This window comes from Phyllostomus discolor, chromosome 9 (genome assembly GCF_004126475.2).
Source record: "Phyllostomus discolor isolate MPI-MPIP mPhyDis1 chromosome 9, mPhyDis1.pri.v3, whole genome shotgun sequence".
NCBI lineage: Eukaryota > Metazoa > Chordata > Mammalia > Chiroptera > Phyllostomidae > Phyllostomus > Phyllostomus discolor.
In genome coordinates, this window is record NC_040911.2 from 100,316,380 (window position 1) to 100,341,999 (window position 25,620).

A 25,620-nucleotide genomic window follows, 5' to 3' on the forward strand; every position below is an offset into this window, starting at 1 on the left:
CCATGCCGATCAGCCCAGTCTTGGAAGAAGCTTAAGGAAGGATAATGTGATTGGAAGAACTTAAGTTGATGTTGTTGCAAAGCATTCATGGTACCCTCAGCAGCCTCCCCTCCCACCTCTCCATGCTCTGCCAACTAGAGGGCAAGCAGCTTGACCTCTCAGTTCCCTTCCTGGGCAACGGGACGACAATAGTCCTCCTTGGTGGAGTTGCCGTGAGCACGGAGGGAGATGGAGCATGCCCAGTTTGGCCCCTTTGTCTCAGTTTTCTTCATGAAACGGAATGCTTTCTAAAAGTCAATCAACAAACACATTCTTTAACAGTTGCTTCGGCCCAACCTCCCATTTTGGCAGTCAGGGAAAAGGGCCTGGCTAGAGATTATAGATAGGACCCCTGTCCTGGAACTCCCCCATGTGGCCAGATTGAAACACAAACGTCCTTCTCGAGATTAAATTAAGTAATGTGCTCTTTCAATGGCCGGCATTATCAGGAAGGCAGCTGGGGGCCATTTTGTCAAGAGGTGATCCTTGGGGGAGGGGTGGGGAAGCTATACAGGTGCAAGCCAGGCCCCTGCTAATGAAATGCAACAAAGGAAGCAATTAAATTCAGTTAGGGGGCCTACAGCTTTAAATTAGATGACGCATTCAAAAAACATTCTATAAGCTGTGAAGTGTGATAACCTAAGTTATTATTATTATTATTATTATTATTACCCTTATTTCGGTGAAATTGCATGGGCGGCCCTGTCTGCGATGGCTCATTAAAGGGCCCGGGGATGGAGAGGCTGCAATGAGTAGCTTTCTGGGGAAGGCAAAAGGGTTAAACTCCCCAGAAAACCGATTTATGCAAAGGGCTGGATCCTGACTGGCATTCAGGCCCCCGAGCTAAAGATCTGAATTACAAATGTCCCGAAGTTGTTGCTCACTAAGGGATTCCTTTTCTCCCTAACGGAGCTCGGCCTCTCTGCGGGCCTGGCCACTTTACTCTCACTGCGAGAGCGAGAGTGGACGAGATCCAGGCCCCAGCAGAGCCTCATTCCACTCACCATGGGAACTGCCTGTTCAAAAGGCTTAGTGGGGGACCTGGGGGGGTGGGCACCACTGAGCCTTTCCCCCTCCAATGAGCCTGCAGAGCGCACCCTCTGCCTGGGCTCCTTGGGCGAGTTAATCATTGAAATCGCCTTCCTGCTCTGGGAGGAAGGTAGGCTGGCTGATTGCATTTTTTTTTTAAAGCTGAAGATCCATTTGGGGCTATTTGACACGAGACACGACATTTGTCAGGTTCAGCGAGTTGGGGACTCGGCTCCCTCCCAGGCTCTTTGAGAAGGAGCCAGCCAGCGGGGCTTGTTTCAAGGGCTGGGGGGATTCTAGCCTCTCGGAATCTCATTTACATCTGGGCTGTTTGCAAACAACCCAGGACCAGCCAGCCACCGTGTGTGTGAGTGCGTGCTCCAATCCCCGATAATTTGTTTAAAGAGCAGAGGGTGGGGTTTGCAACAAAAACTTGAGAACTTCACTTTCTTTCTCTTTTTCCCTCCCTTTGGGGCATTTTGAGGGGATGCGTCCCCTTCCCCAAAAGGATGACTTCATGAGGGACCTAAGGGCTCTTGAGGACCACCGTGGTGTTGAATGAATTCTTCTACGCGTATCAGTCAAAAAGTCATCATCAGCTGGAACTGGAAAGCGGCGTTTTTTTTTTTTTTCGTTTGTTTGTTTGTTTGTTTTTTGTGTTCCCCATGGCAGCCATGTCAGCTCAAGAGCTCAATTCTCGGGAAAGGCCACTTCTTCTGGACTTTGGAGAAGACACACTTCCGTGTGCACCTAAAAATAAATAAGTAAACAAGTAAATGAGGACGCACCCTTCAAGAAGGGCACCTTTGCCCCTCCCCTCCCAGGTCTTCATTTCTCTTTCAGTTTCAGGCGGTGTCAAGGCTCAGGTGTGGCATTTTGGCTGCGCGAGGGGCGCTGGGAGGAACGGGAGGCCCTGGGGAGCCAGGGCTGGGCGCTCTCCCGAGCTCATTCAGGGGTGTTCCGCTCGTTTTCACTGGAGTCCAGCACGAGCCACGGACATTAGTGTTTATTGTAAATGCCTGGGAATGGGCTCGCACCTCAAACAACAACAACAAAAACCCCATAGAACGAAAACCACACAAAACTCAAGAATGCAATTACAACTCGCTTCTTAAGCTACAGCGGGGTGTAGAGTCCCCCACGTAAGTCAGCCCTGCCTTCAATGTTCAGGCCTTAAACAAAAAAAACAATGAACACACAAGCACGTTCATGAAAGGATTGCTCTCCTCCCTGGCTAGGAGGATGGGAACCCAGTTACCGAAACTGTTGGCATGCTCTGCAGGGAAATTCTCAGCAAAGTACCTCTTGAAAACTTTTTTTAAAATTTCTTTCCGGGGAGATGGGGGATGGGAGGGCTCCTTCTGTGTAAGTGACTCAGTTCTCCCTGGGGTTATTTCTCATCAGGGCCAAAAGCCCCTGTGCCCAGTGAGGTGAAACTTGCAAATGATATTGTCACCTTTCCTCATGGACTGCCGGTGGCCCAGGCCACCCCCCTGGTGCTTTGAGACAAAGGAGCAGCCAGCTGTCTGGCTCCCTAGAATCTCCTCAAGCTCCGGGATGGCCACGGCCCTCCCTCGGCTGAGGGGAAGTCACCTCTCTCCAGGGCTTCCCCCCGAGGGCTTTGTCCCGATCCGTGCCAAGTTGAGCGTTTGGACACGAAGCGGCCTGAGGTCATTCTCAAGTGGCTGAGTCAGAGACACTGAGTCATCTCCAGGTTCAGGCGGGGGCCGGGGGAGCTCACTCAGCCTCAGCTGCCGGGGAGACGCTTCTGGTCTTCATCTGAAACCCGGCACCGAGCAGGCCCCTGGCAGCCAAGGGCCCCTCGCCTGCTTTTCAGAGGTTTCTCTTTTTTTCTTCCCCCTTTTCCCAAACACATTTTCTAAACGCCTTGTTGCCAAAGCCATGGTTTATATTTGCCTCAGGTGCAGACTTAGGAGAATATGTTCAATGCATTTCCGATCGGTGTGTGATAGATCACGGGTGATGGATTGGTACGAGCCGCTGGGTGTACAAGCCTGTTACAAGCAGCTATCTGTGTGTGTGTGTGTGTGAGTGTGAAGATGTGCACGTACTTCCCTGTTCCTGCCTGCATTTATGTTTCTAAGTGTGGGCACGTATTCATCAATTCTGGCCTGCACTTCTGTGTACATGTATGAATGGGAATCTGTATGTGTGTATCTGTAGCGGACACGCCCACGCCGCAGGCATGCCCTGGCTGCTGAGAGATCCCAGCTTCTCAGCGCACTGGAGGCGGCTCGCCCTTCCCACCACCACCACGCAGGGTGGCCCGTGACTCACCCACAAGGGTACAGACAGACGCCCGCCCCCTTGGCTCAAGGAAGCACCAGCGTGGGGGGGTGCAATTCATGCTGCAGGTCCCTGGGGGATCGGGCAACTCCGCTCCAGCTGAGCTCAATCTCCACTCAGCTCCTTCCCAGCCCTGTTCTCCTCCTCCCTTCCTGTGGCCAGTCTCCCTCAGTATTTTACAGACATCGGGATGAACCCTGTCTCAGGCTCTGCTCTGGGCGGCCTGGCCCGAGACGGCACTTTTTATGCAAATGCAAATGCAAATGTACCTGTGCACACTTCTGCACTTGCGTGTGCCCACAGACAAGGAAATCTGGGAGGGCCTGGGAGAGACCACAAGCTGGAGGAAGAGCATTGATTTTTCTTTATCTTTTTTTTTTAACTGGGGAAGATAAAGGCATCTCAGACACAGGATATGAGAGACCTGCTTTAACAGTGGAAAATTAAAAGATGCTTTAGATGTAAACGTATTTTTTTATTAAATCAGAGAAAGATACAAGGTTTGTGATATCTGTCAATCATATGCTACTTTTGAAGTACATTTTAATAGACTCATGGTCCGGTTTACTCCTCTGTACAAGTATTAAAAAAAAAAAACTCAGGTGTTTGAATAATCTTCTGTAAATTTTTATTAACTGGGGTTATGGGGAGGGTTTTATCAGAGCACATCCTGAACACATTAGGAAATTACAGACAGGCTTGAGATAAGTGTCAGACCGAACAGATGAAGCCAGCCCCCAGCCATCTGAGAAACATTAATAATGTAAGATCACAGGAGACCACATCTTTGTTAGGGACACTGAATTCAGGATTAAAACGGAGCCCGGGGCGCCCCCTTGTGTTGTAAGATAAACTTGCAACTTCATTTATTATATTTGTTTTCTTTTGGAAGCTGTAATCTTTGTCCTTGTCACGGAGCCTCAAAAAAAAAAAACACACAATCGTTTTCCCAGATCAGTTCAAGCCCTCACCAGGCAGTCTTGCCCCCTCTCGTCAATAATGTTCAAGGGCCCTATTTGAGAAACGACTCTTATTCATCCCCTTTTTTCATCCCACATACATTCCATTCCAGGAAGTTGGCAACCTCCCAGTGCACAGCCCCTGTCCTCCCGCCTTGAAATGGGAACTTAAACGGATTTTACAGTCGTTCCTCTTCAAGCTGAGCAGATGAGCCCGTGTTTTTACTGCTAAGCTTAATTCCTTCCAGCAGCCATTTCTTTCCTGCCACTTACTTGCTCCTGCCATTTTCCGTAACTTAACCGGAATGCGTTCCTCCACCCCACCCCCCACCCATCGGCTCGGCTGACCTGCCTAGTTAACCTGCTACACCACCCGTGCAATTATTTACCAGGAAAGGTCGGACCAGAGACGTAAATTATACACCTCAATAGACAACAGCTCAGGCTTAGTTTGCAGGCAGAATTTCATTCGATGGCCATCGGGGAGGGGAAATATACACGTGCTGAGGGTCTGGGGAGGACGGGGCGGGGAGGAGGCATCTCGGTGGCGGGAGGGCTTGGTGGGAACTGTGGCGATTTGTTTACTTGGATTTGCCAGCGGGTCCAATGGATACGGGGTCTGTTTGCACTTGAGCATCCAGCATCCGCTTTGGTCCCTGGAGAAAAATACAAAGCAGTGTTTCCTAATGAAGAGCTGTCATATCAATCAGCAACGACTGCCGTTTATTTAGCACTTACCCTGTGCCGAGTGCTATGCTCGACAATCCCCCTCACTCGCCAGCGGTGGGTGAGACAACAGTCACCCAGCGGGCGCCCCAGCCTGGTCACGTACTTTCTGACCAGTGCCTGGTGACGAACTTTCTAGCACGTAATTTTCTGTGCAGTCTCAGACAACTACCTCGAGCTCCAGTTAGTTTCTCCATCTTTAAAATGGGGGCAATACACCTCACCGGGGTGAGAGGTTTGGAGAAAGAGTGAGTTCATGCTTGTATGGCACGTGGAGCAGCACCCGGGGTGAGGAGCCCCCCGCAATGACAGCCCACAGCGGCCACCCTGGCTAGTCACTTTCTGACCACACGGCCCTGCCTCATGCTCTTACAAAACCCACCACGAGCGAGACGGCATGATTTGTCTCTGGGGTCTCCCCACCCTAACGGAAGCCCTGAGGATCGCCTGCTGTCCCCTCCCTCCCTGGTGTCTGGCAAAGGCCCGGCGCAGAGCAGTTATTAGCTGAATGTGGTCGAATAAATGCTACGAATCAAGGACTATTATTACTGTTGTTGTTATCATTTAACCTTTTTCTGTCATTTTACAGACAATAAAATTAACCCTGTTTTGCGCACAGTTCTATGACCTTAGACCCACATGTAAATAGTCTTGTAACCACCACCAAAACCAAAATGTGGAGCAGTTTGGTCACGCCCCAAACGCCCCAGACCCCTTCGTAGTCAGCCCTGCCCCCATCCCCCACCCTGGCCACCGCAGGCTGTCCGCCCTCCCCAGGCTTCTTCCCCCCTCAGGGGGCCATAGCAACGCCATCACAGCGTCTGGCTTTGAGTCTAGCTCCTTTCCTGTCCGGTAGCGGGTCTGAGGTTCGCCGACCTTGCTGCGTGGTCAGGGGCACAGGCGCTGCCGGCCGTGTTTCACGGTCGGTGAATACAGTGCAGGGCGGTACAGTGTAATACGGGCAGCATATACGGTAACGGATACATGGAGTGCAGATAGTACACACAGGAAAGCTCATGTAGTACAGTACTAATGGTATAGAGGAGTGTAATATATGTAGATACTATACATTACATAATAATATAACATGATATATAATTATACATTATACAACTTATATAATACATAATATATTATACTATAGTGTTGTGTAGTATAATGTAGTATAGCATAGTATAATACAGGATAGTATACTGAATAGTATGTATCTGTATCTATCTAGCTATATATAAATCCATATGGTGAATACAGCATAGCACATAGGAAGTATACTACAGTATAGCAGACCATAGTATATCTTATGTAGCGTAGGTAACATATATGGGTAGCATCATATAGTAGAGTATGTACAGGGGTGGGCAAAAGTAGGTTACAGTCATCTGTACGGAGAATAATACAATAACTAATAAATAATACAAGAATACTGTGTTGCACATACAACTGTAAACCTACTTTTGCCCACCCCTGCATGGTATATACAGCGTACAGTCTGGGCGGAGCAGTAGATTGTACTACGGGGAAGGGCATATGACCTAGTATACACACATACTGCCATGTAATATGCAGAAGAGCAGAGCACAGTATAGGCTGGGATAGCATCTACATAGTATAGTATGCGTGTATATATGTATACCGAGCCCCTACTGCACGTAATAACGTCGCGTTAGTCTGTGGGAACAAACATAAAGAGACCAGGACAGCGAGCCATGTTGAAAGGGAGGCCCGGGGCTGTGAGCTCTGGGCCTTTCTGGAACGCAGCCCTCCCCATGCTATACATACACCACCCAGCGCACTGGGGCCGGGCAGGCAGTGGTTCGACCAGGACTCTGGGCAAAACCCCAAACAAATATCAAACGAACAAGCACAGAGGCATGGCTGGCTGGGAGACGACTGAGAAAAGTATGGTTAGGGGTCACACTCCACAGGGAGCTCGAGCTGAGCAGGGAGACAAGCATTTCGACAAAACCACCCAAGGGTGATCAGTCTTCCTCCAGCGCCCCCTTCTGCGGGTCGCTGTCCCTCTTCGCCACTGCTGAGACACTGGAGGAGGGCCTGGCCCCCGAGGCCCTGGGGACTGGCTGCAGGCTAGGATTCTCCTTCCCAAGGAGCCTCCCGTTGTGACTGCGGACGCTATCTCATGCCGGGGCTCTACCACGTACTCAAGGGCACGGAGACCAGAGAGCCATACGATGCTGTCCATCGGAAAACTGGACTCTTGGGGTCTGACACCCCTCACTTCTAGCAGGATTTCTGGAGGTGCTGTTCTGAAGTCCAAACCTGGGCCAAAGGAACCCTCGCCCTCATCCTCCCCTGCCTGCTGGGTATTCGTGGAGCGGGGTAGTTATGGGTGCCCAGGTCTGTGTAGGGCGGGGTGCTCCACCTAACTCCCCTGACTTTATGGCAGCACCAAGGTGGACCCCGTTTGTTGGCCCCCCGCCAGGTGTCCGTGTCATCTCCTTGCCTTGCTCTCCTGGCTCAACCCACACTCCCCTGCGTCCTAGCTCTGATTTCACTCGTTTCTCCTCCTCGTTTATGCTTGGCCACCTTATCTTCTGAGCACTGACCCTTCACACGCTTCTCAGTGGCCAGGGTTTCCATTCTCCCAGATGTAATGGAACATTCCCTAGTGTCCCATTGTATTTCATCTATGCACCCATCCTGCTCATCCATCCATCTCTCCTTCCATCCATCCATCCAATCATCTATCCATCCATCCTTCCATCCATCCTTCCTTCCTTCCATCCATCCATCCAATCATCTATCCATCCATCCTTCCATCCATCCATCCATCCATCCATGCATCCATCCATCTATCCATCCATCTTTCCATCCAACTCATCCATCCTTCCTTCCTTCCCTTCCTTCCATCTTTCCATCCATCCATCCATCCATCCATCCTTCCTTCCTTCTATCCATCCATGCATGCATCCATCCATCCATGCATGCATGCATCCATCCATCCATCTTTCCTTCCTTCCTTCCTTCCAATCCATCCATCTTTCCTTCCATCCATCCATCCATCCATCCCTCCCATCCATCCATCCATCCATCTGCCCAGCAAACACAGAGCATCAGCTATGTCCTGGCCACAACACCGGGGAGGACAGCACACCTGCCCATGGCGGTGAGGTCACTACCCTCCCAGAGCCCCATCAGTCGTCTGGGGCGGGCGGGGGAGCAGAGAACCAAACAGACAGAAATAGAGAACGCCAAGGTTGATTCATTGCTTCACGTCTGACCTGCACTCACCCCTGACGGGGCTTCCCTGCAGGGAAGGAACTCCGTCTTAGTCACCTCGGCGTACCCAGCCGCAGGGTCGCGCCTAGAGCACTTCCCCTGGCTTAAATTCTTCACGACCCTCCTTGGCTGCAGATAAACACCAATGCTTTTTGTCACCCCCGTCCCTGCCAACGTCTCCTCACCCTTGCTCTCTCCCTCCCAGACAGATGGACCTTCAGTGCTCTGCGGCCTCTCCAGCACCCCTGGGCACCTGCCGCCCCTCTGCCTAGGGCACATTCTACTTTCAGAGGCCCCTCTCAAGTCCAAGTCCAGGCCATGTCCTCACCCTCAGGCTCCTCTTACACACCTGCCTTCTTCTACCTCCTAGCTCTTCCCAGACTCAGCATCCCTGTACCATCGACCCTGCCCCGACTGTCACCTCCAGGCAGCAACACCTCTGTCCACCTTGCTCTCTGCACCTATCGCAGTGCCTGGCACACAGCAAGTGCTCAGTCAATATTGTTTGATAATGGTCTGGCCAGCCCCTAGCCAATGGCCCCCTCCCTGGAGGCGGGAGTCACACTCCCGGCCAGAGAACCCAGAAAGAAATGCAGAAAGGTTCACCTACCAGGCCCTTGAAGAAGCCCCCGAGGGACTGCCGCCGCTTCTCGGGTCTCTTTGGGGGCTTGTCCCCATTCTGCAGCGCACTGGCCTCTGCCACGGCAGCCTCCGCACACGCACATGTGCACGGGGCCGGCTCTTTGGCCTCCTGCTTGTTGCTCCTCTGCTTGTTGGTCTCGGCCGGCGTCTTCTTGTCCTTGGAGGAGGCCTCTTTGCCCTTCTGGCTGGCTCCGGCCGGCTCGGGCTCCGCCGGCGCGACGGCCCTCTCCGAGGAGTCGGAGGTCTGTGGCAAGTGCAAACAAAATGCGGCTTAGGGGCTGCAAGACAACTCTCAACAGCGGGTGGATACACGTGTTAGAACAGAGGTGTTCAGTGTGGGGTGGTGTGTCTACGTTTTCGTGAGTCCTGGGTGAAATGAAGGAAAAAAAAACACGAAAAAGAAAAATGCTCGAATACTTCTTATGGTACAAGGCCACAGTAGGGGATATTATTTATTCATTGAATCATTCGTTAATAACTTCATGCTTTCTTAGAGGGCATTCTTCCTCCTTCTGGTACTAGAACCCCGGTTTTCCTTGGGGAACCACTGTTCTCTCTCGTCTATTGCTGGAAATTTAGGGAAAGTGATTATTGTCGCCCTGGACAAGAGCACGTGACTCAGGCCTGGCCAGTCAGAACACTGCACGTGATCGGGCTGCTGTGGTTGGTTCAGGATGGCTAACAGATTAAAAACTGAGCTCTTCTCAGAGCTTTTCTAGAACAACCATGAGAGAGTTCTGCTCCTTTTCTGTTGGGCTTAAAGATAAAAGCCTGAAGCTTCCAGAGGCACTGCCATTTGCTGGAAAAAAATCTGCTCTATACGTTAGCTCACACAGAGGAAAGCTGAGAGATGAAGAGAGAGAGAGAGAGGGAGCCAGCGTACTGATGGCATTGCATGTGCCCCTGGATCTATCTGCTCCTGAAGCCCACCATGCTTGCACCAGTTTTGAGAGGGTCTCTTCCTTGGCAACCACATGTGACTTTTTTCTTGGGGATAACTTTTCTTTATGTCTCCCTTGGTTTCTGGTGTGAATTCGTCCTTTTGCTTCATAAAACGGTGATAAAGATGATTATTGTCTTATTTTTAGTTTTGAACTCACATCCTTTCACGTCAAAATGAAAAGTTTACAGTCCTACTTGGTCCCTACAATTTGGAGGGATAAGGCTTTAAAATCCAAAATCCTAGAAAATGCTGGGCAAATTCCAGATAATGAAAAAATCTAGGAGGAAAGAAAAGCCCTTTTCCCACAATTTACTTGAACTGAAATGCCCCTGTGGGGGCTGGGCAGATAAAATAAAACCCTGACCGAGGCTAGGGATAAGAGTGATCCCATGGGAACCTTGTTCCCCCAGTTGTGAACCCAACACAGGGCCAAGGAGATATTTCTCTAGTTCAAGCAGTGCTGCCTTTGATGTTAGCGAGACAGTTTGGAGCGAGGGGACTGTGGTGAACTGAACGTCCCGGGCCCCGTCTAAACAGTTGCTCAAACCCAGCTGAGAGGGGCTGTGTGGGGCTCCAGCCCAGCGTTGTCAGGGCTGTTCTTGTCAGAGGAAACTTTAAATTGAAATTTGTCAGTGCAAAATGTGTCCGTTCTTAAATATTGACTTCTAATGTTTTAAAGCCGTATTCATGGTTTTAAGCAGCCGCCGCACAAGTACCCCTGTGGGCCACGTCTGACCTACTGGATACATGCTTATAGCCTCTGATTCATACAGTATGTGCTGTCTCCAGGTCCAGAAATCCTAGGACAAAGCGGCCGTTTCATTGAGAAGGCAGCAACCAGAGAACGGGCACTCACACCCGTGGACTAAGCACACCCCTTAGAGAGAAGTGAGAAGACAGAGAAGGCTCTGGGCGGCCTGAGGTCCCTGCAGGCTGCAGCCCCCTGCAGGGCAGAGCTCCTCGTGAGAAGCATCAGCCCGCCAGGGCACAGGAAAAGCTGTTCTGCAACCATTTGTTGTGAATATTTCTGCCGGGTCCCAGCTGCCTAAGTTGCAGCAAATGCCAAGATACAGATGTTCAAGCACAACGGTCAGCCCTGAGCGGATACTCATCTCCGATTGAGCCGGAGACTGCCACCGTGATGCTCTTCAGCAGGGCCAGAAGCCAGTGACCCTGTTCCCACAGCTAGTTAACTGCTTTGGATGCGGGGAGATTTTAAGATGCGGTGAGCTGTTGAGAGCTTAGCATCTGGAGTGCAAAGGACCGGGTTCTAGTGCTGTCGCATCCTTGCTGTGTGACCCGGAATAAACTTCCCTCTCTCAGCCTCCTCACTGGTATGGGGGCAGTAAAAAACTCCTATATCTCCAGGCAATGGGCACAGCTGTGAGACACTGCATCAGGCCCAGGTGAAATGCTGAACATCAGGAGACCCATCGTCCTGGTTGGTCTGAGAGTGAGAGGGTCCTGGGACACTGAACTCACAGGTTTAAACCCAGGGAAGTCCCGGGCACATGGGTGGCCCTGGTTTCATATCATCGCCAGAGGTGACTCTTCCAGAGAGACTGTGGGGACCCGTGTGCCAAGTGCAGACTGGGACACACGGGAAATCCCTGCAGACTCGAGCCCCTCTGTGACATTTCGGTCAGGACTTAAAGGACAGGCAGGAGTTCTCCACGTGGAGAAGAGGGGGCTCTGTGACAATAAATAGCCCAGGAGCTCTGGCTCATCCACGCAGCGCCTGCAGAGCCCGAGGTAGTGCCGGGCGCCGGTGTGCACGCAGCCCGGAGAGCCGGCGCGGTGGAGTGCCACGTTGGAAACGCGGCCGGAAAGAACCGAGAGCGCGCCAGCTAGACCCACCACCGAGCCGCGTTTACCGGTCACTTACTTGGTAGCTGGAGTCTTTCCCATTTATTTCTTCTGAGTGGGTGGTCCCTCCATCCCCTTTCACTGACTAAAATAACAAACAGACAACGGCCTTTCAGCTACCACAGGCACAGCGACACGGAGAATGCAAAGGAAGGTCTGATAGGGGTGGCCGTGGCCATTTGTTGTTGAGGTTCTGACCGAGACAAACGGAAGACCGAGTGGAAGTGGCCCGTGTGTGAGCGAGACAATTGCCACGCAGTCTGCACCCAGAGTCTCATTAAACGTCAAGTGTTGGCCTCCTCAAATAACAGCCACAAAAGTTTTAAACTCCGGGGTTGGGTGATTCCGGAATACACAGATGATGATGAAAATACCAATGTGGGAACCAGGAGGCGTTTGAACATATTGGATGGATGAATCAATGAACAAACAGGTGGTCAAAACATACGAGCATCTGGTGGTAAAGTAAATACGTTACCAGGCGTCCAGTTGCAAGATAAGTAAGTACCAGGAATGTCATGTACAACATTGTGGTTACAGCTACCACTGTATGGGAACACTGTGAAAAAGTCCTCAGAGTTCTCATTACAAGAAGAAACATTCCCCCTCCCCCATTTCTTTTTATTGTACTTGTATGAGAGGATGGGTGTTAGCTAAACTTAGTGTGATCACTTCACAAGGTATGCAAGTCAAACCTTTAGGCTGTACACCTGAGACTCGTACAGTGCTATATGTCAATTATATCTCAATAAAACTGGAAGAAATAGATGAATAAATTAAACCATTGGCAGCCTTCCATTGGTGACATTTAGTGGTCTTTCCTTCCTTTCTTCCTTCCTTCTTTCCTCCCTCCCTCTCTCCTTCGTATTCTGTCTCTTTCCCTTCTTCCCCCTTGGGCAGAGCTCTCTTTCCGAGACAGATTAGGCTGGTTCCTGCTGGGATCTGTATTAAAAGGACGATAACAATAGAAACTTATTCTTTCCAGCTGTCAGAAATAGCAGAGCTCCTGTTGAAAGAGACCAAAATTCTCTCAGAGACGCGTCTTTGGGAGAAGAGTCTGGAGGCTGTGAAGTCATTGCGGCAGTTTTCCACTGTGACACTGAGCACCTTTCTGCACGGGGTTAATCTTTGTTCCCGAGTGTCACCGGGGAAGCAGGGCAGGACGTCCGGCCTGCGGCGTGCACGTGGGGCGGGGACGTGACATCCAAGCCTTGCATCTTAATAACGTCATTTTCTATTTCTTTTCTGGGGTCGTGCATTCCTGCAGCTTGATATGCTGAGGAATGTTGGAACCATCTGCAATGCGTATACCTCTCAGAGACTCAAAATTCCAGTGGAGATGTCTGCTGGTCAGTTGACATTTTCTTGGAAGGAAGGAAAATGTGTTTTGATTTATGTGTCAACTCGACTGGGCCATGGGGTGCCCAGATAGCCCATGAAATGTTATTTCGGGCATGTCTGCGAGATTGTTTCTGGATGAGATTAACGTTTTAATTGGTGGGCTGAGTAAAGCAGATTGTCCTCACCAACGGGGAGGAGCCTCGTCCAATTTACTGAAGGCCTGAATAGAATAACAGGCTGAATATGAGAGAGGAAAAAAAAAGGAAATGTATTTTGACGGGGGTCTAATCCAACTGAAGCCGAGATTCACAAGAAGAATGGGGATGCCATTTTAATTTAGTGCGAGGACGTCAGCAACAGCGTTGACTAGATCAGCCTCATTCCAACAAATTCAGGGCACGGGACCTGCTAGACGTTTCCAGGGTAAACAAAAGCTATGAGTGCAGACTTTGTGTTTTACCAAGACGCTCACTAGACATGCAACTGGACAATTCAGACAAAATTGCACAGCGGAGGTCAGTCTCATTGGAGTGACAGTCCTGGATTATTACTTCCTCTCTTCTGCCTCGTCATGTCAAGTGAGTGTAATGTTAGGGAGTGTCGGGTCAGCCCAAGACAAAAAAAATGATGTTTGCACAGGACACACGACTAAGAAGGACACTCCGAAATGGAGCTTGGGTTGTTCTGTCTCCATCTGTACTCTCGAAGAAAACCAGCCCCCAGGAACACAGGAAGCAGAACTCACATACATGAGAACATGGTGTGGGGTGGGGGTGGGGCTTTGGAATCAACAGAAACTTGAGTTCTGCTTTGCCAATTAGCAGCTCTGTGACCTTGGGCAGATAGATGGCCTGGACCCCGAGTCCCCCTGCCCCCATCCATGCAGCGGGGCGGGAGGAGTGTTCGTGTCACAGGGTTTCCCTATGAATCAGTGAGTTGATACATGCACTGTGCTTCTTAGCACAGTGCCAGCCATGCCATTTGCATGCAGTGAGTAAGCGGGAGCCATTATCATTACTACTACCAATGACTGGGAGGGCAGAATCCCCTTTAAGGGGAGAAGGGATGGCGAGGCACTGGTGGGGACAGAAACTGCCCAGACACATGCTGCTTTCAGAATCCCTTCCTCCGAGAGTGGCTCAGCATTCAGACATAACACTCTGGGGAGAACTGGAGATCGAGAACTTCGGCTCGGAATCTCCTGTTTTATAATAACTATTATGAGCCACTGTCTGTGTTTGCTTCCGGAGCGTGTAAATTTCCACAGGTTTTCTTAGACTTATCAGGTTGAAGGCAATCAACAAAAAGCTCTGATTTCATGGCTGTCCCCTCCTTTGGGCCTTGGCTTTGCTCCATATTATAAAGCCTCCCGTCTTTCTCTCTTAATAGTATTTCTTACGCAACTCATGGTCTAAGGAGGAGGGAGGAGGATGAAAGTTAACAACGTGTGCGGCACCAGTTCGGAGGAGGAACGTACCTTTAATAGCACAGGACAAGGTGCTATTAATATTGACAAATGGTACGTCTGCATCTCCACGCGCCTGTCCAACGCCTTTGCGCGTTCATCCACCTACCTGCGCTGTGGGTGCATGAATACAGTTCTCCACCCACTCACCTGATAAAAATACACTCACGCGTCAACTATCCAATTTCTTGACGTACAGCTGAATTAACGCACAGAGGAATCTTTTTTTTTTTTTTTATTTAGGGCATGACAGATGCCTTAGCTGTGCCTTGCAATTACTGAGCAAATCTGCAGGCGCCCACAGGGTTTTTGCAGCCCACTCTCTCTGCCTGAGCCCAGTGTGACGAAAGGGCTCGTGTGAGCCTCTTCTCTTCCCTGGAAGGAAACCACTTGAAACAACGCTCTTCTTCCTCTTTTTACTTGGACGAGGTTCATTTCTGGAGTGGAAAAGCTCTCTTTCGGAATGAACAGGGCAATGCAGTTATTAAAAATAAACACTCAAAAAAAATTGAACACCCAGCCAAGAGTTCCTTGGTCGTGGGATAGTAAACACGATTATGTGAGGGAAACGGGGGAAGGCAAGACGGGAAGGTAGAAAATCGATGATCTGGTGAATGGAGGGACAGATTGCAGAACAAGGGGGGGCCTTTGCAATGGAGTTTTCTCTTCTATTAAATCAATGATTAAAAAAACATATTTTGTAGCAATACGTAAAATCAGTTGAAACATTCCCTTCTTCTGCTCAATCAATCAATCAATCAATAGCCCATAGTCATGGACTAGACCCTGTTTCTCCTTTCAAGCCCTTAAACCAGTTATGTCCTCCTTCTGCATAAATGCAAACACTTTAGATTAGTTTGGAGGCCATGAAATGTAACCTGAACGTCTTTCCTCACATTAGTTGCTGGAGCTGACTTCCAGGAGTCTACAGTAAGGGGATATGAACACAGAGGCATAAAAGTAGGGGTACAAGGGTGCTCCTGCAGGTGAGTGCAGCAGTCGGGGTCTCGTGTGGAAGACACATGGGTGTGCTCACTGAATATGGTGGAGAATTAAACATAAATGTCTGGTTTCTGCATTAGGCTTTATTCTCTGGGAGGACAAGAACCAGGTCCGTTTGTGCTCACTGCTATATCGCTAGTGCCTGGAATAACATAGGCGCTCAATAATTATTTGTTCAATACAGGAATGAATGACATGCAACAAGTTGGAAACAAACCAGCTGCCCATGCGTAGAGCTGGTGGCTAATCAGAGTATGGTACATCCAGACAATGTGATTCGATGAAGTTGTTACAGAGAATGAGGTGGCTCTATGGCAGGGGTTGTAAACTCCAATACCCACAGGGATAGGGCCAGGGACATAAATGAGTGAGCTGGGCCCGGTGTGACAATAGGGAGTAGTGGGGATTGCGATAAACTGGAAAACCCAAGTCTTTCATGGATTTGAATGAACCACAATAGTAATATGGTGTTTCAGTGAAAACAAAACAGGATGCATGACAAGGATCATTATTAGGATATCTGGAATTTTAGGGGAAATCCCTCAAATCATGGGAACGTTGGCATTTATGCATCAAAAGAAACAATGTTCAAGCTCTAAGGCATCACCCTTGTGTCGGGCAATAGGAACAATGGCCAATGGGAGGCCTGGCACTAGGAACCCACTGAAGTCTGCTTTGGGAAAAATGTGTCCTCGTCTCTCTCTCTCCCTAGCCTATAAAATATCAATTCCAAAGACCTTTGCTTTCCAGTTTTGTCTCCCTCACAGTTCAGACTTCCCCAGTTTCTACTGCTAGGAAACATCACCAGGCAACACCTAATGGATAGCTCCGGAGGGTGAACTGACGTGATAGGGGGCCTCATTAGAATGGGAGAGTTGGTTGGGAATGGATGGTTTACACGTCTCTCACGATTTCTTTGGAGTCTCTTGTATTTTCCTCTCCTTCACGTGAAAAGTATCATGCTGGTTATTTGGAGGAGAAAGTCATTCTGCTATTGTCTCTCTCAACTCTATTCAAAACACGGGAGAGCCGCATCCCTTGCAGGGCCATGATGAGCTATTTGGGGAGCCCATTTGTAATGTAGATGGGTTTCCAGAATCAGGCCCTGTGTTGCTTTCTGTCCTGACATTGTGCGAATGTTGGCTTAAAAAAAATCTCCAATCCCGATCCCCGTGTTCAGTGCCAATTTGCAGAGTAAATGGCCAGGAATAGAGATGGGGTTCCAGGCGCACAGGCTGCCCATGCCTCTCCCTACGCATCTTGCTCCGTGGGAGCCCAGCAACGGCAGAAGAGGGTGCCTCCAAGCGATTTCTCACGGCGTTATTTCTAACACGCCCCGGCTCCCGCTGGCTGGGGTGGTGCCGTGTTCGGTTTGGTTCTGTGGACCAGGGAGAATGCCTTTACAGGTTGGGCCCACGCAGTTAGAGTGGCTCTCTCAAAGGATTTAAATTCCCAAACACTCCTGAAAACAAAGGCCTGCTCTAATGAAATTCTGGTTTTTCATTAAAAGAGAATTAAGCCAATGACCTTTTATATGCATTTTTTTGGGGGGGAAGGCCACATGACCCTGGACGTGCCGATCGCGTCATACGCATCTGTGGGTTTCGTCTTCTCACCGATTTGGGTTTTAGTTCACTGTATTACTTAAGTTCTTGGATCTTTAGATAATGAATATGCGTGACTCTTCTTCAGAGACCCCATAAGATGTGTTCCCCCATTGTTTCCACTCTAGACAAGCTAAAACCATGGCAAATTCACCCACGAAGTGATATTATTAGGAAGTTATGTTCTCGTTTTCTTATTTCCGTCACCTACAAGTCAGCTTCGTCCCCGTTGGTGGCGCTTTCGCATCACCTTCAGGGTTTTTCCAGCCTCACTATGCAACTTGGACTATTTATTACCTAACCCTTTAAAAATGCCTGGGTTCTTTTTGTCACCAATGTATTTTCAAAGGAAATGGCATATAACTGCCAGAATTAAAAAAAACAAAACAAAACAGTATTATTTGCCATAAGCAGGGGACTCTTTAAAAAGCAAGAGAATGAAAAGTAGGCAACACTCTTGACTTCTGGGTGCACACTGTTGTCGGCCCACCCCCCCCCTGCCCCCCCGGGGCCCGAGGCCGGCCCCTTCTTTGTTAAAAAAGGAGTTAATAGAGGTTAATGAAAGGTTATGAACGATTAGCAAGGAACCGAGACTTTCTGTAGGAGTGAATCCGGAGTGTGACAGGGACTTTTCTCCCTGCACGATCCCTGTGCATCTGTACCATCTACAATGACACATCACACACGCGTGACATGGGGCTTGACTCTCGGGAGCCATGCCAGCTTCTCCAGGGTCTTGGCAGTGCGAGCGAGCGGCTTACCATCTGTCTGAGGAACGCCATCAGGGAGGCCCTTGGTGGTCTGCGTTCCTCTCTTCTGAGTTTTCCTTCCGTGGGTTCAGGGCTGGCCTCCCCCTCTGCGCTGAGATCCACCGTTTGTAGGGCTGAGTTCACTTCCTCGGACCTCATAGCCTCTACTGGTGATTCGCACACCACCTGGATCATTTTGCCAGGTAATAAGACAGTGAAAAAAAAAATCCCCCCCAACCCTGTTTGAGAAAGTCCCGGTTGGCCCTTTGGGCACCCAGTGGAGACAGGTTGGAGTCTAGGACTGTTTCCACAGAGGCGCACCCGTGTCTTCAAGAAGCAGCACTCAGGGTGGGTGAGGCGCTCTCACTGCCAGTTTCTGAACAACTGCTCTCACCGCCAGTTTCTGAACAATTGCCAAACAGACGGACGTGGAGGCAAGCCTCCCGCCCCACGGAGGGACAGGGCTCAGACAGGAAGTCCCTTTTTGGGACTGCCCCTCAGAGCATGCTCAAAACCCCTTCCATCTAGAAGGCCCACCCCCCTGGTCCTCGTTAAGGTAAATGACACCTGGCCTGCATGCAGGTCAGGGTAATCATTCCCTTAAGGGTCCAGCTTTAGAGATGGTGACCATGACAACTTTCATTCCACATCTTAGGTCCCTGAAACTGTGGAGAGACTGTTCTGCAAGCACAAAGGATCATGGGAAAGCCACTGCATGAATGGAATAGACTCCTCGTGATCGCCTCTCCCACCGCACCCCAGACCAGCCATTCGCCCTTGTTGCTTGACAGAAGTTCATGCTTTCAGAAGAGAAATGAACTTGGCATGCAAACCCTGGCTAAGTTGCTTATGGCCCCCAGCAAAGAGTCCAGTGGTCTCAGTGTCCCTTGAATGTCTGTGGTGGGAAAGGGGGACAGGCATGGGACATGGCCCGGGGTCCGAGTCACCTGCACTCTGACCCCGACACGGATCCTGTCCAATGGCCTCACATCTGGGCCAGGTCCTGCAGTTGCTTCGGCCCCTGCAACGGGACAGCCTTAACTGGCCTGGAGAGGGTTTCATAATTGTTTGTTTGTTTGTTTGTTTGCCCTGGCAGGGATTGGCGAACCACTACTGAACCGACCCCTGAATCTGTTTGGGGGACGGACTTCAAGCTAAGAATGGATTTTACATTTTTAAAGAGTTGTCAACAATTTTTTAATAGCCACCAGAGACGGTATGTGGCCTTTGAACTCTAAAGGATGGACTGTCTGGCCCCTGACATACGGGTTTGCGGTTCCCTGATTCAGAGTTTTTCCCGGGGCCAGACCCCAGCTTCCTCGGGCCCTTGTCCTTGCTGTCAGGGAGTAGGGGAAGGGGACTGACTTCTCTCCGAAAGCACAGTGTGCTAGTGGAGAAACCTCTTTCTTGTCCTTCAATTCAGAATACACCACTGGTTTGTACATGACCCAGATGATCCCAGGGAGAAGGACCCTTCCTTCCTGCATGGTCAGCGGAAGCAGGAAGGGGCCTGCCCATCAGCAAATCAGCATGCAGGGACACCCCGAAATAAGGCAGTGCGGTCCCAGCTGTCTCTCCCCACCTTTTGTTTCTTAAAATATTGACGCGACCTCTAGCATTTTCGAGTTGCAGGCAAGGATCTAGGTTGGGGGTGTGACACGCTCAGAAGTCCCCATGGGCCAAGAGGCCAGCTTTCGGCAGGTGATCTCAGCAGGACTGACGAGACAGGAGATGAAAGGGAGCGGTGGGGACTCTACAGAACAAAGGACCAGTCTCTGTGCCTGGAGGTGCCCAAAGAATCACAGCACCGGACCAGCCAAATACGACACGTCGGTGAGGAGGCTTTGCTGCGGGGTGTGTGGCCTGGTCCTGGCTTTAGGCACAGACCTCAGGCTCACGCTGGAGCCACATGAGAGCCTGGTCCTGGTGGTCTGATGCGGACACGGATTTCCACGGGCAGGCCCGGTTTAATTCAACTGCATCTCTGAGAAGGAAGCATCAGCCCCAAGGGTCCCAGGGTGGGGGGGCCCGAAACGCAGGCAGCTGACACAGTGATCAGGAGCGTAGCATCTAGCACCAGCCTGCCTGGGTCTAAATTTCGACTCTGCCCCCCACAGGGGCTTTGAGTAAGCCAGGGTCCCCATTCAATGGGGCCGTGCTTGTATTTTCGCATTTCTCACTGGGAACAGCATATACATCGGAAAGTTGTTCCCAGAATCAAATCAGGAACGCATGTCAAGTTCCTAGAACAGTGCCTGGTACACAGGAAACTCTCAGTTCATGCTACTGCCTGTTGCTGGGGCTGTTAGGAGGGGTATTCCACTCCATGGGCACGGATTATCTGGAACCACCCAGCACGCCTGTGCACTATTTAGAGATGACACTAATAACTGCCCGTTATTGTGCAAGGTAGTTCTAATATACAACCTCAGTAAACAGTTTCTGAGGTAAGAGCAGTTAACATTATCTCTGTCTACAGGTAAGGAATCGGAATGGTTGAGTGACCGGCCAAAGTCATACCACAGGTAGGTAGCCGTTTCAATGAGGATGGAGTTGTCTACCAGTAACTGGATATCTAATAATGACTTGGTCAATAATGATATGAAACAAAATGTTTCAAAGTTGGAAGTTCTGGGATGGGTTTAGTGGCTCCACACTTTCTCCAAGAACCTGGGCTCTTTCTATCCGTTGGCTCTGCCATCCTTGGTATGCTGGATTTTTAGCCTTTTATTTGCTACCTCATGGATATAAAGTGGCTGCTGCAGGTCCAGGCATTGCATCCTTCACCCACTGTCCTATGAAGGTAGGAAGATCACAGCGAAGATTTGCTCCAAATGAACTTCTGTGCTTTAATCCCCTACCTCAGGGTACATTTCATTGGCCAAAAATAGGTCATGTTTTCACTCCTAGGCTAATTACTGGTAAAGAATATGGAATTATTGGCTTAGACTAATCACGATCAAATTCTGGGGACATGAGTAGTAGTTACCAGCCTTGCCTAAGATCAGAGAAAGAAAGGTGGAGAAATGAGAAAGCTCCCTGGATAAATACGAACAGAGACGGACGGACTGTCTCTGGTTCAGAATTATTCTGTCTTCGAAGCAGCACATTCTTTTCGTGTGTGCGAAGGCCTGGAGGGAAAACTACTCACATAATAAAATGACCCAATTTTATGGCAATACCTTCATAAGTCAACCTTATCGGATTGCCAATGGTCCGGGTACTTGGTCTTAAGGTTGACAGATGCTGGTCATACATCCTAGACCACAGTCCATTCTTAAAAAAAAAAAAAAAAAGGACTCCCAAAAAGTGGGCTTTCTGCAGCCAAGGAAAACCCAGTGGGGAAACCCAGAAGGATCTGAGCTAAATTAGGAGCTCGTTTGCATGGAGGGACATGAGAATTCCATTTTTGTTTGGCTAGTTTTGCGATTTCCTTCCAGGCCGTGGCTTTGGAAAAAGTTGTTCCTTGTGTAGAATAAATGATGGCATCCGCATGTTTTAATGGATGTAATTAAAATCAGATTTGTGCTCTAATTTAGAATGAAATCCCCTTTGCTTGATGTCAGTAGGGGAAGTCAGAGGTTGCACAATGATACACATTGTGGTAAAATATATTTTCACTTTTTGCCTCAACTATTATTGCATACTTACTCTTAGCACGCATTTGATTTGCACAGTTTTTACTAGAGCTGTGAGTTTCGGAAACTGACTTATAGCCAGATCAATTTCCTCCACTTAAACTTCACGTACAACGTAATCATATTGGCAGTAAAAGTTTTTGTTTTAGAATCTGTTTTAGATTCTTTCTGATTTGATCCATAGCATGATGATTTGATTGCAAAGACCTCGTAGGGATTTTATTTTTTCTACCCAGCAGCTGTTCTCCCTCGTCCTGTTCACAGCACTAGTTTGGCTGTGGGGGACGCAAGCCTCCCTAACTTGAAAACAATGTATTTTGAATGAAGTCAGTTGAGCAAGTCTAAGGCTATCCACACAGTCTAGCTCCTTGACCGCATGGGTTCAGGGGCGGCGGCATGTGACAAAATGCATTATTCTCCTGATCATTCACTGCCTCTTCCTGCAAGAGAATTAAACAGCGGTGCCCACTGCTGCATGACGTGCTTTGGCAAATGGAACGAGAGCAGACGAGATGGAAACCACGACTGAATGGACGTTTTGGGGGCCATTTCAAGTTTCACTCAAGGCTCTATTTTCTCTCTGCCACTACAACTGTATGTGCTTGTCAAAGGGGCTGCTCCTTCATGTACACCTCAGTAGGAAAAGGTCATGAGGACCCCCCCCTCCCAGCCAATTTACAGCAGACATGCAGCATGAGCAAGGGAAAAAAAAAGCATCTTTGCTGTCGAAAGCCAGTGGAACTTGGGGCTTGCTTGTTACTGCCGCATAACCTGGCAAAAGCTGATGAACAGAGCATGGGAACCCATTTGAGCCAGTGAAAGGGAACAAATTCAGGACAGGGAGGGTTGCTACTCGATCAGTCTCCCCCTTACTCTGCACTGGGTGATATGATGTTGGAAACCTGAAACTACAGCCAGGTCAGGAAGGCTGGGCCAAGCGAGAGGCCTGAGCCAAGATTTATTTGAAATGAATTCTACTTCCTAGTGATGATGACCAATAAATGCCACTTTCTTTTTTAATCCAGGTTGAGTTTTTTTTTTCCTACTTGGAACCGAGAGCTCACTCACTGAGAGAGACAAACAACAGAAATAAGTGTTTCCTTGTTCTAGTAGGTTGTTGGGAAGAAAAGATGTTTTTCCCCTTAGTGGAAACATTAACTCAATTAACTAACAGCCTGCAATGGGCAGATGCAATAACTTCTGTGGTCAGACAGGTAGATTTTACTTCCGATAGGATCAGAAGTTCATTCTAGGAAAGCGCTACACTTCCATGGGCATCAACGGCCTCATTTTTCTTTTCATGACAGACTTGGAGGAATGCTGAAATCACTCTGTGTCCTTTGCTTTGCGTTGCATGATGGACTTACTGGTGTGGAAACTTGTGGTAGAGAAATTTAACAAAAGAAACTCAACCATGTTTTATCCAACAAAAGTCACCCGTTAAGGAACTTTCAGAATATGGTTCAGAACACCTCATTGTCCAGTTGTGAGAGTTTAGAGTCATACCCATTGTTTGGACTAATGCCGTCTCTTTTGTTTGGGAGGAAGACATTGGTGTGCACCCCCCGTGGGCACTGGGTCAGCTGGGAGATGTACAATTCCAGGAGGAAACGTCATTATTGACTATGGGGGACGCTCATTCATGATATTGTAACTGGAGAAGACTGCAGGGCCCGCCCACCTCCCCTGCAAAGGGCTTTGCCACACCCACCGAATGCAACAGGTTCAGCATGCACGCAGCCACAGACTCTATGCAAAGCAATGCGTGTGGCTGTGTTCTAATAAAACTTTACTCATAAACACGGACCTTTGAATTTCGCCTAATTTTCAAGTGTCACGAGATACTAGTCTTCATTTGATTTTTGCAACTATTCAAAAATGTAAAAAACCATTCTTAGCTCACGAGCCGTAACACCACAGGTGATGATGGGTCGCAACTGACCCAGGAGCTGACGTTTGCTGACCCCTGAATTACTGATGTCTTTCTTCCTACGGTTTGGCTCTGAAGTACGGACATTACATGCATTATCCACTTAATTGTCACAAGGATCTCAGGGGAGGGTAAAATTACTGTGGCCATTGAAGAGATGAGTAAACTGAGGCCTGAGAGGTGGCACGGCTGGGGGCTGATGGGGCTGAGACCCCAACTCTTCGGCCTCCTTCCCTCCAACTAGCGGGCTGTTGGTTAGGAGACGAAACACTGAAGCTTAAACACAGGAGCACTCTTTCTGGGGGCCAAGCAATTGAAAGCAATGTTTATCATGCTTCTTTATTTTCTTGAGAAAAATATTCGGCTTTCTTTCATTTCTCTAGCAGTCGTTGTGTTTACCTTTGGTATCAATGATTTCATTCATGTTTCTATTTCTGCCTTACATGTCACTCTAGAAATCTGCCCTTAACACTGCCTCTCAGAGACCTGGGAGACAGGCAGCTGCCAACTGCAAACATCCAAAGGAAGTTTCTCTGCAAAAAATGTTTCTCAGGACCACAGAGCTCATGGGTGCTCCAGGCTGAACCCACAGCGTGCAAGGTGAAGTTTGTAAGGGGAAGGCTCACAGAAGTCCTCCTTGCAGGTGTGCAGAATGGGGACTCCCCAGGTACAGCAGGAAATGGATGAGGGTGTTGTGGGATTATGAGAGACGTGGCTTTTCCTGAGCTATGAAGCTTGGAGGGAGGGAGGGAGAGACAGAGGGCAGAAAGGAGGGAGGGAGAGGAGCAAAGGACAGCCAAAGGAGGAAGGGAGAGAGGGAGGGAGGGGGAAGGAGGGAGGGGGAAGACATGGCCAAACAATGACAACAATGAAGCAGGTTTCAAAGGTCTTCATCTTAATGAGAACTGTAGCATAGACATTCTAATTTCCACTCCTCACTGCAGACAATATTTCTGGAACATACTTGGATTTTCAACATTTGTTTAGTTCTAGCAACTAAGTGAAAACGGAAACACAAGCCCTATCTTCGGCGAGTAAGCAAGAAACACCTAGAAGGAGTGGGAAGTATTTTGCTTTGGCAAAACGATAGCGATCAGCCTCTGTTTCGAGGGCCAGTGGGTCCCCTTAGCCCCCCTTATCAAACAGCCCCAAGACCCTCCACTTCTTTCAGGGCACAGAGCGGCTGTTTGGGTCTGAAACACACGAGGCCAATGTCTTCACTCTCTGGAAGACGTTCTGAAAAGATACATTTTCGGGGCGTCCCATTGGGAGCCATCCCCTTCCGACCTGAGTGCATTGGCTGAAAGCGTTGGCCTTTGCTCTAGAAGATAAAGGCCCAACAGACGGGGAAGCTGAACCTCCGTCTCTCAGGCACAGACTCACGGACCGAGAGTGTCAGCGTGTATTGCAGCGAGATGTCCTCATGCCTGGGGCAACTCCCTGGCCTGGGTACCCCCCGCAGTTAGTGGAGAGCCTGCACTGTCGGGCCCATCCCGGTGAAAGAAGCAGTCAGAGCAGAATGAGGCAGAGGGAGCGGCATCCCTGTCCCTGAAGGCAGTGTAAGGATGTTCCTATGTTTAGTAGACTCTTTCACCCCTAAAGGACAACAGGTCATAAAAGCGTGTGTGCCGATTTTGCCTTTACTTTGCACCGACTCAACGGGCATTGCGAACACCCATCCGCAGTCACTCCCCGGCGGTCCCCGGTCCCGCAAAAGGGTGAAAGAGTCTACGGCAGATGGGAGCATAGCCCCGGGAGCATGCAAGAGCACGGGACTCCAGGCCGAGATGCAGCATGCAGAGGGTGAGGATGGAATGAGTCTGCCATCGAACGTGTCACTTACATGCTCCTCTGCACCTGTGGGGACCGAATCCTCTTTACTTGACTAAAGGGAAGACAAAAACAAAGGCGAGAGTCAGAGTGTTACAGGAATCAGGGCGAACAGTGCCCCCGGCGCAATTCCTGGGCGTCGCTGATGTGCGTGCCTTGCTCCAAAAAAGAACGTGAAGGAAGGAGGCTCACACAACTATAAACGATATAGTGAGATCGTACATGTTACGTGTGTTCAGGTGCTACAGGGGGAAAACAGACATCCAGGTGCAGCCAGGACACGGATGGAGCGAGGGAAGGGGCCACAGCAGAA

At 49.5% G+C, this 25,620-nt stretch overlaps 1 protein-coding gene across 2 annotated transcripts; it reads right to left on the reverse strand.

The window, feature by feature from the left end:
* BCAS1 (brain enriched myelin associated protein 1) lies at positions 1 to 25,382 on the reverse strand. 2 transcript variants are annotated; one of them, XM_028524867.2, is made up of 6 exons: positions 25,321 to 25,382; positions 17,922 to 18,095; positions 11,768 to 11,833; positions 8,908 to 9,183; positions 4,920 to 4,990; positions 1 to 1,818 (listed from the first exon to the last, which is right to left on the reverse strand). In XM_028524867.2, the coding sequence occupies exons 2-6, from the start codon at positions 18,066 to 18,068 to the stop codon at positions 1,746 to 1,748; spliced, it is 633 nt and encodes a 210-aa protein (XP_028380668.1). In that variant the 5' UTR covers positions 18,069 to 18,095; positions 25,321 to 25,382; the 3' UTR covers positions 1 to 1,745. The 2 variants fall into 2 exon arrangements, with proteins under 2 accessions (XP_028380668.1, XP_035865870.1); XM_036009977.1 differs by lacking the exon at positions 11,768 to 11,833.
* Positions 25,383 to 25,620: the final 238 nt, after the last annotated feature.